At 43.3% G+C, this 12,155-nt stretch overlaps 1 protein-coding gene across 6 annotated transcripts in view; it reads right to left on the reverse strand.

Moving 5' to 3' along the window:
• TNC (tenascin C) overlaps positions 1–12,155 on the reverse strand; it is an 83,479-nt gene that overhangs the window by 29,123 nt on the left and 42,201 nt on the right. For 4 of the 6 annotated variants that reach the window (XM_082208758.1, XM_082208757.1, XM_082208759.1 and 1 more), the window contains exons 8-12: positions 10,953–11,138; positions 10,448–10,537; positions 7,574–7,837; positions 2,232–2,504; positions 1,011–1,283 (exon numbers count right to left, since the gene is read on the reverse strand). In XM_082208758.1, coding sequence (XP_082064884.1) covers positions 1,011–1,283; positions 2,232–2,504; positions 7,574–7,837; positions 10,448–10,537; positions 10,953–11,138 — 1,086 coding nt within the window. The remainder of the gene's footprint in view (positions 1–1,010; positions 1,284–2,231; positions 2,505–7,573; positions 7,838–10,447; positions 10,538–10,952; positions 11,139–12,155) is intronic. The other 2 variants (XM_082208761.1, XM_082208762.1) reach the window with 1 other exon arrangement.

The raw sequence follows: 12,155 nt of genomic DNA on the forward strand, positions 1-12,155 counted from the left end.
GTGCCAAGAATTGTTAAGAGACTTCTATTCTCTTCACAGAGATACAATTCCCAGAGTTCCCTGGGAACAGCGATTTGTTGTTACACTCATTAGTTCTTCCCATGTATAACCAACATCTGCAAGGGGCTACAAGAGATGCTAGATATGGCTACATATATTTAGCACACTTTCCATTCTCTACCCTATGAAACTTTGGAGGATCAATGGAAAGTATAATATACCTTAGAAAAAAACTACTTAGAAATTTCCCAAGTCCATCAAAACAGGATATTGTGATGGACTAACAAGCATTTCTATTCTCATTTTCCCTTATGCGCTCATGTTCTACACTTCTAGAAAAAATGGCTTCTTTTCTTCATGGAACATAATAAAATCTCTGCTGCACCACAGCAAAGTCCTATAATTTAAATAGGCATTGAGTGAATTATTATTATTTGTCCTAAATCTGCCACAGCCATCTTCACCAGATAACCCCTACTTTCAGTGTTTATAAGAGAGGAAGAAAAACTTATCTCAGTTACAAAATTGTAAAAAGAGCTCTATTGGATTAAAGCCAAAGGCCTACCATAGTCCACCATCTTGTTAACACAATCTGTGATTCCCCACGACTGGTATTCAGAGGCATACAGACTAGAAGGAGAACTTGGCCATTGTGCCTCATGATAGTCTTACCCTCCATGAATTTGTGTACTCCTCTCTTAAAGCCATCCGAGTTGGTGGCCATTGTTACCTCTTTCATAGTTAAACAATGACTTTAAAAGTGGCATACACAAATAGTTAATTTTCCACTTTATTGCCCCTTCTCCCTACAAAAAAAAAAAAAAAAAGCCCATGAAAAAAGCTCCAAATATCTTTTCATGTAAGGGAACACTTCAGCACACATACAATTTTGGTTGTCCATTTCTGCAATTCAACAGAAGGCAATAGGAAGTGTGAAAGAGTAAATGATGCTGAGGTTAAGGATGGTCTTGAAAAGGAAACTGAATAACACATGAGGTAGGATCATATACCTGTAGTAGCTGTAGTGCTTAATGCCTGAGTACGGAAACCACGAGTAACTCCATAGAGGTAGATAATGAAATTAGTTTTAGGGGACAGCCCTGAGATATGAGCAGCCTTTAAATGGCCTGAGATGTTGTATTCCATGGGTTCCAGCAACCTGTTGGAATCAATAATTTCAATGATAAAGCTCTCGAAGTTTCCTTTGGTGGTGATCCAGGAGAGATTGAAGCCTTCAGGGGTGATGCCCCAAACTGTTAAGTTGCTGACTTCGGGCTTCATCGCTGAAGAAGGGAAACAACATTGAATTTGATTTTAATTTTGATTTTAACTGAAAGTTCAAAGTCTGTTCTATTTGACTTCAAGTCCCGAGCTGAACAATGCAGGAGATGAAATGGGGGAGAGACCAGCTCAAGCAAGCAAATAAGGAAAAAAGCTAAAAGCCAATGCAAAATAGATGATGTCGAAGATAATCAAGGCCCCCATGCGTAGAAGCAGAATGCAGAGCAGCTCCCTAGAAATGATTTTGAGTCTTCTCCTATGCACAACTCTAGAGGGGAAAGTTGCAATAATATCCATTATCTCTCTCTCTCTCTCTCTCTCTCTCTCTCTCTCTCTCTCTCTCTCTCTCACACACACACACACACACACACTAAACTGGGAGAAAACTCTCAGGAAATAGCTGCACATTTTTGAAACACTTGCAAAGAAACTTTGTAAATACTGTACTGAGCTGATAGCATATGGAGTGGAAGAAGAGGCATATTATGCTGCCTGGAGATCTTCAGAATACAGATGATTATAAAAGAAATTAAATGCAGAGGAAAGTGCCTTTGAGCATAGATTTAGGACTATGGTTTTCATGCTGGAAGATTACTTTAATCTACAGCCAAGCCTCAGTTCCTTTCACTCAGTTCCTTAATATTCTGCTAGGGATGTTCTTCAAATAAGGAAAGCATCACAACTGATAAACCCCTGTCCCTGTTTTTTAGATGAAAATAGCAGGGAAGCAAGTAGCATGTCAATTGGTAGCTCTCCAGAAAGTGGTTCCACAGGTTACCATGAAATGAAATAGTCAACCTACAGGAGATTTGCTCGTCATTAGGGAGGGAGGGAAACAATGCAGGGTTGAGCAGATGCCATTCTCTCTCTTTCTGCAAAGGAAGGAAGGAAGGAAGCAAGAAATGGTGGCTGAAACAGGTGAGCAGATGCAAAAAAAGAGAAGAAGATACCTGTCATGGATTCAACTGAAAGGGGCTTTGTTCTGTAGCCCCGAGTCACACCATAGAGAGTGATAGTGTAAAGAGTGCTTGGCAGGAGGCCAGTAAGATTCACAAATCGCAAATAGCCTGGGATGGTGATATTATGTCCATTTTCTGGCTGGTTTGGCTCCTGCACCTGCATGACAAAGTTCTCAAAGGCCCCTTCTCCAGCCGTCCAGGTGAGCTGGAATCCATCCCAGTGAACCTCTGAGACTGATAAATTCCCCAGCTCAGGCTCTTTTTCTAGATGTAAAGGACAGAGAGCCAAATTGGTTAATCAGATTTGAAGGTCAAAGCAAGCAAAGGAGTGATGAGGTACCGCCTGTCTCAAAGCTTTCATGGTAATGAGTTCCATTTTTACCTGGTTACGTATTTATGAGCCCATCTCCCTTTCACTTATACACACACTTCAGGAGCTATATGTCCTAGGAGACAACCTGGGGATAAGATTTCCAAAAGAGATTCGGGAACACAGCTGAGGAAGCAGACATCAGCGAAGCCACCTATAAACCTTGATAGCCTCAGTAAAGCTATAGCTTTTTAGCAAGCAAGAATATTAAGCTGTGGGATCTAAAAAGGCAATTCAGGTACTGATTTCCATCTGATATTCATTTTGTAAGACACACACATACAGTCTGCTGCTTTACAGTAAACCATTAACAATTCAATATTTGCTCCCCCAAAGCTATTACAGGAATGCAGTAACGAATGAGGTAAAGGAGGTAAATATTTTATTGTGGGGACCAAAGCCCCCACAGCCCCTAGGAGTTGACTCCTATGTTTTCAAGGAAGGGGGTGGATAGTGCTCCCTATATCTCCATATTAGTTGTCTTCTACTGGCAAGGGGAGAGAGTCCTGTTTTCATAGTGAACAGCAATTTCATATTTTCTCGGATACAGTGGTTAAATGGGTAAAATGCCATGCTTTCAACAACTAAGAAATCAGATTTTCCTAATATAATGCATTTCTGTATGTTATTTTCACTAATATGCATGCTCCTGCACACAGTATACTAGTATATGCATTTTTGTACATTTTTTTTTTGGCTGGAGAACTACATCACAAGATTCAGAGCAGTATGAATTTTGATGGTTGTGCTTCAATTCACATTAATTTGGGAAAGTGTGAATTTGGCTGGTTTATCTTTAAATGCAAACTGAATCCAGTTTCTTCCCCATCCTAGTAACAACCCAGTGCATGATCTGTTTCTATGAAATTGCCAAAGCAAAGCAGGCATGAGCTTGGACTGGGAGCTACATGTAGCTATTCTGAGCTCTCTAAAAGGAAGAATGGGGTAGAAATATAATAAATATGAGAAATATAGAGGCCTAGATGAGGCGACAGTAGCCAGACATAGCAGGTAGATTAAGAAAAGAATAAATACAGTCTTGAGTTAAGAGCTTCTTGGATGGACAACAGATATCTGGCTATAAACATTCCTTCCAAAAATGAAATTCCTCTATTTATTATACTCTAAGCAAAGCCTCCAGCTTCTGCTGCTGCCATTTCTATATATGGTTCATATTGTTCATATTGAGAATATGAATGCTGTAAAGAATTTAAATGTGATCCCTCACTGTTACTTCAGCCATAGCTCAGGGGGAGAACATCTGCCTTGCATACAGATGGTCCCAGATTCAACCCTGAACAATGAATGTGTCCTGCCTGGACAGCTATTACCAAGCAATTGGGACAATAGTGTGCTGGATGGACCAATGGTCTACTTCACTTTAGGGCAGCTTCCTATCTCCCTAAATCATACCAGATGGGAATGCTTTCCTGGATGCTGACTGGGGTGAATCTGTCTTCTTTACTACCTAAAGAGATGGACCTGAAACCTCAGGGAGTGCCTGTTGGTCAGTATTGACAGCACAGGGCCTAGATGCAGTGGTTTTCTTTGTCCCAGGAATCAGCCAACCCTTTACAATGGAGCAGGAACCTTCCTGCTGCTGAGGAGGTGAAGACCATGAAGCAGTTTTACTCAAGTTAATGAGAACAAGTAGAACTTTGACTGTCTTTGTCTCAAATGGAACTATACTTCAGTCTGTCTGTGGTCCTTGAGCAGAAGGAGTTAACCAGAAGGAGAGTCAGTGATTGGCATGCCAGGAAAAGGGTGGGGGAGACTCAGGTTCAAATCCTAAGCTGCAGCTATGAAGCTAAGTCTACCCTACCTCACAGGGATGTTGTGAAGACAACACTGGCGGGCAGGGAATGTGTGTCACCCTGAGCTTCAAGGAGGAAATGCAACTTAAATCCCTGTTGTTACAGTGGGATTTGAGACCATCTAACTTAATCTGGATCAGGGCCTTGGAACTATTCCTACCATTTCTTTTTCTAGGACCCAAATCCCACAAAACATATCCAACTAAGAGTAGACCCACTAAAATCAATGTACCTAAGTTATTCATGTTCCTTATTTTCCAGAGTGTGACTGACATCGGCTGCAGCTCCTAAAAGCCCACTCATGTTTTGCTGTGGAGGAATGTTATCAAATTCCTGCCCCAGTCTTCGCCTCCATGGGTTGTTCCTGGGGGACATCAACTTAAGAATCACAGAAGCCAATTCAGAAGGCCAAGCCTGGGTTATTCAAGCTGCCTGATACTAAAGGAATACAAAGGGACTTAGTGTCATTTAACAGCAGAAGGGGTGAAGCAACATGTCTTGTATGATTTGGCTCAGGATGGAAGATTCCTTGCCCACGCTAGAGGCAATCAAGGGAATATAATAAGGGAACAATCATCTCCCTGAGTCACATCCCAGCATCCTTCCGGGCCCTTGTTTGAATGGTCCTCCTGGTGCTTATATATTGGGACAAGGGCAACTTCACTTGGAGGCAGAGGGAGACAGAACAGTGGCTAGCAGTACTTTGATGCAAGAGTTCCTGTACTTATTATGGAGGGACCCCAGCCGCAGTGGAACCAACTTCGGCCCCAGGTTATGGGTGCCCAGTGCATGCAACGTCATGATGTCATGTTGCGATGTGATGTCATGACGTCACACACATCCCCCGGCCTCAGAACCCGGAAGTCAGGTTCCAAGACCTCACAAGGCCTAGTAAAGCATCTCTGAGGTCTCACAAGGCCTCGGACATGACTTCTGGTGCTTCATGAGGCACTGGAAGTTGAGTCAGGGGCCCTGCGGTGTGGGTGCTCGGGCACCCAGAGCCCCCTATAGTTGGCGTCCCTGTCCAGCAGGAAGAGGTGGGTGGGGAAGAAATAACTCTGGGCTGACGATCACTGATAAATAAAAAACAAGAAAACCCTAGGGGGTTTAAGGCTTTGATGCCAGAAATGTCCAGATTTGGACATCTGAGCTCACTTGTTTATACAACTTTTGCTCAGACCTCGTTTATACAATCCCTAGAAGAATATGGAACACAGGAAGCTGGCTTTTACTGTGTCAGACCTTTGGCCCATCTAACCCAGTATTGTCTACATAGTGTTGTGACCAATGTAAGTCCTATTCAGAGTAGACCTACTGTAATTAATAAGCATGACTAACTTGGATTCCTTGATCTAAATGGGCGTGCTCCCAGTTCAGTACAACTCACTGACTGGCAACAGTTCTCCAGGGTTTCAGGCCAGAGTTTCTTATAGCCCTACCTGGAAATTCTGGGGGATTGGACCTGGGAATTTCTACATGCAAAGCATGTGCTCTACCACAGAGCTACAGCCCTTTCCCCTGGAAGATAGGAAGCTGCCTTATACAATTGCTCAATCTAGCTCTGTATAGTTTACACTGGCAGTGGCTGTACAGGACTTCAGGCAGGAGTTTCTCCCAGCCCTAGCTAGAGATGCCAGGGGTTGAATCTGCAGTCTTCTGCATGCAAATCAGGTGCCCTACCACTGAGCAGGAATGGGAATACCCCTCAGAATCTGGACCTTCCTCATATAGAAGTTGACAGATAAAACTAGGCAAGATGAGAGCAATGAATACCTTCCCACCATCCCTATCCACAATAGACCAATAATTTATTTCATGCAGAGAGATTCCAGTTATTTATAGCATGTGCGTTTTTTAGAGTTTTGCCTTGGCAGATGGTTAAAAGAAACTGTCTGCCTTGAAATTTTCAAATGATCAGTATTGGATGTGAAAATCTAAAAGAAAGCCCTTTCCCTTCCTTGTGGTCCCTAAGTACTCAATACCTAAATGGGGAAAATGTGGAGCATACGCTAATTTGGGGAACATCTGCATTTCACTGTCCTGGGTTCTCAAAACCAGATGAGACTATAGAGGTGAAGAAAAAACCTTCCATATGGTGTCAATGAGCTGCCCATGCCAGCCCCCCCCCATCAAAGAACTCTATTTTTTATTGCTGAAACATAAAAGGAACAATGGGGATTTCATTAACATCCAGACACTAATCTGAATATCAATGCACATCTTGTAAATATGCACAGAATGAAACTTTGATCTTGTTACTTCTTTAGCTGCACAGACCACCAAAACTGGAGCTAAAGACTTGGAATGGCTGGCTGGGAAACTCATACCTGAAAAGTTCTTTCCTAGAAAGAAGATGCTGTTATCATATTTATGGCTGCAAGCATTAATCAGATGTAAACTTGTGCCTTTGATAGTTTCTCTCCCAGGGAATGAGCTTTTGCATGACAAGGGCCATATTCACACCATACATTTAGAGCAGTATAGCACCATGTTAAACAGTCATGACTTCCCCCAAAGCTACCAGTCCCAGACTTCCCAGTGAAGAGAGGTTGATTGTTAGACCACTCTAGAAGCTGTAGCTCTGCAAGGGAACTAGGGGGTCTCCTAACAACTGTCAGCACCCATTATGAATTACAGTTCCCAGATTGTTTTTAAAGTGGCTATTAAAGTTGCATTTAAGGTGTGAATAGGGCTAAGGTTCAGTCTGTCCCTATCCTGTCCCAAGTCAATCTAGAAGACTATTTAATGTGGCAACTTGCATCGCCATGCAAATAACCGCACAGTGTCCTGGTTCCATCCTTTGCAAAAGAGGCGTATTACAGGGCTCATCTTTGGGGTCAAAGCACATTTGCTGCTCATGTGCCTGACCACTGGAACTCTTGAAACATTAAAATGATGCAAACATAAGCTGGAGCAAGAGGGAAGTGGGGCTGATTGCAGAAAAGGCATATTATGGGCTGCCTATCTTCTTCTTTTTTTGTCTGCTGTACCCACACCCCATAGGAATTTAAGCCTACAATTTGGATGGAGGCATGAACTGAAGGGTCAGAGCCAAAGGGTCAGTGTACAAGGGGCTATTGGCCTCAGGCTGGAAACCATTGTGCAATCCAAGAACCTGTTTGGGGAGATGCAAACACAAAGGCACGTACCAGTAGAGCCAACCACTGTTGCAGGCTTGCTCTTGTGCCTGCCCTTCTCTGCCACAAGGTTGATGGTGTACTCTGTCCCAGCATCTAGGGACCTTAGGATGTGAGACGTGCTATCGGCAGGAATCTCCATTTCATTCTTCCTCCCATCAGGGGTCATGTAAGTAAGGCGATAGCGGTCAATTTTAGCCCGGGGTATTTTCCACCGCAAAGTGAGAGTTGTCTCGGTAGGATCAGTGATTTCCAAGTCCTTGGGACGATCCAGATCTGTGTGCAAAGAGAAATAAGAGAATTGTAGAGTTGGGGGACCATTTTGGGCCACGTAGACCAATTGATTTAACAAGACTCAGTTAATGAACAATTGTGTTTGGGTGGAGCTGGAGCAGTATATTCTGTTGATCCTGTTCTTCTGGACTACAAGCTGTGTAAAAAGTGCAGAGAGAGGTTGAGTCTCCTTCTACTGAGAACTGTTATTGGAAGATTCCCAAACATTTGGTACTGTATTGCTTAAGAGATGTTTCCTCCCATATTACTGAAAGGGTTGCGAGAGGGTTGTGGGGGTTGCAGGGGTGTGGAAGCAAAAAATGTAATGCATGTTGGGTACAGATACCCCCCCCCCAAAGTGAGCAGCATGTTACAAGTCCTCTCACCTTCTGTGGTGGGCAGCATTGTGGCCAGGTATCCAGGCCCATGCAGTGAAACTAGAAACTGTATAATGGCGGCATTTACATTTGCTGTTCAACACACTTCTGTATCTGGCCCCGACTCCATAGACCTGTGGCCCTCAAAAGGTTGCTCAGAAGGGAATGTGGCCCTCAGGCTGAAAAGGGTTCCCCATCCCTGCCCTGTGATAAAGTTGTTAGTTGCTCAAACAGCATTGCCTCTGCAAACCCTCAGACAGATCCTGCTGCCTGGCTGCAATATTGTATGCGCTTTTGGGACACATTTCCCGATATAAGATACAGTGGTGAGCAGATAGCCTGCAGTTCAGACCTGGCCTAGTGACAACCACTGGTTGACCACCACTATTAGTGATTTGAAAGAAACTTTTTAGTCCATGCCAATGTCCTCTTCAGAAGTGGCTTCAAGAGGGAGGTAAAACAGCCCTACCCACATACCAGTTTTCTGACTCCCCTCTCTATTCCAGGACAGGCAGAGTGCCAGTTAGAAATTTGCTGATACAGGAGGAAAAAGTGCAGTGTGCTCCAAATTTACGTGGCTTTATGCATGACAGAGCCTAGCAAGCTCTCTCTGCAATTTTGAAATGTACATATACCCGCAGAACGTTGGCACGATATTTATCCATTTTTTGAAATCACTGGTCTAGTTCAGTCCTGGGAGCTTTGTGCTCTGTAGTCCCCTCTGTATTGAGAAAGGTGTTGGTTCTAATCTAGATCATGTGAGTTGTACTCTTAAGAGTGCAGAAAAATCATTTGTGAAAGTATGTGGGATATTCTGAATGTTCATTCACCTGGTGCCCAAGGTAATTCAGCACTTCCTATGTGAATGCACACTGCATCCAACAAAAACACTGGGCTGGTTTGTATGTAATAAGCAAACACGTAGGCTCCCTGACAGGAGAATGAAGCCAATTTGCTTCTCCCCAGCCATTTTGGTGCTGTGCTGTGCCAAACTAAGCCATGGTTTGGCTCAGTATGTCATCCAAGCTTTGAGCCAGGATTTAGCTATCTCCAAACAGAGCATGAGCTCATACAGGTTTGCTCTATAGTTTACAGCTTGTGGAGAGAGTTAAAGCACAAGGTTTGAATGACCCTCCACAGTTTAGCTAAGCATAGCAGCAAAGTGAGCAGTGAGGCATAAAGCAGCCATGATCTCCTCTCCGGAAGCCTGCACATTTGCTTATTTGCACCATACCACTATTTGGCCAGGGTTACATACAACTGGGGGAAATGTGGGTTTCAAAGAGGTCTGCCTACAAGCTTTGGAAACAAAAAGGGAACCCCAACTATAATAATAATAATAATAATTAATAATAATAATAATAATAATAATAATAATAATAATAATAATAATAATATCTTTATTGTCATACACCCAAGTCCCAGTTTAAGTGGGCTGTGGTAATGGTCTACAGTCTCACTAACTGCCAGCCCATTAGAGAAAAAAATAAATGATAATAATACTTATAATGATTCCTGTTTTCACTGGCTCCCCTTATTTTTCTAGGGCCCAGGGGCCAAATGTGGCCCCCCAAGCCTCTCTATCCAGCCCACAGGACTCCTCCCCAGGCCACACCTTCTCCCCAATGCCTGTCTCTCAGCAGCACTGCCCTGTGGTTTTTCAAGTGCTTTTGACTGAATCATATGTGACACTGAATTGTGATTATTCCCCTTTCTTCCCTGGATGGTGAAAGGTATGTGTTTGTTTAGAAACCTCTCACTTCTGCAAAGCTGGAATGGAGCCTAGTTTACGAAGGTTAGAATCCCATCCTTTGCTTTGCCCACTTTTTGCCTCAGGCCACACCCACTACTGGCGTGCATCTCTAAAAGGGATGCCCCTGAGGGGAAGCATCCCTTGAGCTGGAAAAGCTTCATTACTCCTGTAATGCTGAGTGTTTAATGAAGACTGTCAGGGTCAGGCTGCAGCCCTGGGTGACAATACTTGAATCGAGACCTGCATAATGTATTCTGTGGCTCAGGAACCAGGCATCAGTATCTTAAGCTGGGAAAGATGGAGAAAGTATTTATATTGAATCTGGACAGTACAAAGGCTTTGTACTGCTAGTTGATCACTGCTGCTATTCCTTTTTGTGTCAGAAGAGGGCACTGAAGCCTGGCTACACATACAATCCACAGCCCTGGGGTTCCTGGCAGGCAATTTGTTTCCTATTATAAAGAAGATGAGACATTTTCCTACCAGTTCCAGCATTAATAGTGGAAGGAGAGCTCTCTTTGTCCTGCTTCACAGCTGTCACTCCAATGCCATATTCAGTTCCTGGCCTGAGACCTAAACAACAACAGAAACAAGAGAAATAGCTTTTTATTCATGTTGCCATTTGATTAAAGAAGTTTCAATTAATTATATGTTCTTAAACCAATCAATTAATATATTAAACAAGTATACATTTTCATAGGAATAAAACCTTAGTTGTGAAGATTTTAAAAGTGCAATTATTTATCTTTTATATTAAACATATATGTTTTGCCATCTCTGTGTCAGTCAAAAAGGTGTCCCCCTCTTTTATTTAATAAAAAAGATTAAGAACTTGTGAATGCCACAGCATGATAGGATTTGTAGTCTTATAACTAGCCCTGCATGATAAGATTTGTAGTCTTAAGAATGCAATTCAAGCTTGAGGCCATGCAACTTATATAGACATTTGGTCCAACAGTAACTTGACTACCTTTCAGGTGAGCCATACCTGTGAGTGTAGCTTTGGTTGTGGCTTGGTCACTTCTGGGTACTGTGACTTCAGCATGATCACCACCAGAAATGGGGGCATACTTAATTCTGTAAGCTTCCGGTGTTGCTTGGCTGTTCTTCCATTCCAGGGTGATGGTGCTATCCGTCTGAGACAGGCGTTTCAGATTTTTTGGAGCATCCAGTTCTGGGCAGAAGGAAGGTGGTTAACTGTTAGCAAAGTTTGCGTATGCAGAACTGCAGGGGAAGCTTTGGGCTTAACAAATGTTAGGACATGTTCCCCATTAGTGATGGGCAAACTTCCTTCTGCTCTGTTCAGATTTGGTTCAGCATTTATGAACTCTCTCTTTCTAACAGCACAATGGTTTCTGCCCAATGCCAAGCCTATTCACAGTAGACTCATTGGCATTAATGGACATGACTAACAGGTCCATTCATTTCAATGGGTCTACCCTGAGTAGAACCTAGTTGGATACAACCCAATACTTTCAACCTTGGTATGTTAGCATAGATAGGAAACCTGTGGCCCTTCAAGTGTTGCTACACTACAATCCCAGTGAACACTAACCATTAGCCATGCTGGTTGGTGCTGAAAAGGATTGGCATTCAGCAACATCTGCAGACTGCAGGACTACAAGTTCCCCACCCTTGTGATACAGCAGCGGTTTCTGGATTAAATCCCAGGGTGCCTTGGTGTTCCTCAGAAGATTCTCAAGAGATTCCTCAATGTGGTGGCACACCAGTGTTCCCAGTACTCCCAAGCATTTCCAGAGAAGTGTGTCTGCAGATGCACTTTGGGTGAGCTTTGGTGCACATCTGCAGTTCATGTGGAGCAATAGTGATGCTCAAAGGCTTAACTAGTACACTGAATGTGCCCCGTGGATTGCTCCATAATGTTCTGCAGTGCACCATGGTTCCAAGGCAGTTATTTGTTGTCAGAAAAGTAAAAGAAAAAGGATTGAATCAATTCTCCGAAAGTAGATAGTTTTAAAAGTAATAGATTTGGTGCCTAGTAGAAGTCTGCTCTGAGCTTGCAGAGCTCAAGGGCAACACGCACTGGCCTCTGCAATCAGCCAATAGACCAAGGCCCACTGGGGGGCTGCTCCCCTTGTCTCCCAGGAAGAACGTCATGGCAAGAAAGAGACTAGCCTGGACCCATCCATTGGCTGAAGCAGCTGCTGCTGCTTTGCCAGAAAAGGACACC

Source organism: Podarcis vaucheri (assembly GCF_965113315.1).
Source record: "Podarcis vaucheri genome assembly, chromosome: Z".
Taxonomy (NCBI): domain Eukaryota; kingdom Metazoa; phylum Chordata; class Lepidosauria; order Squamata; family Lacertidae; genus Podarcis; species Podarcis vaucheri.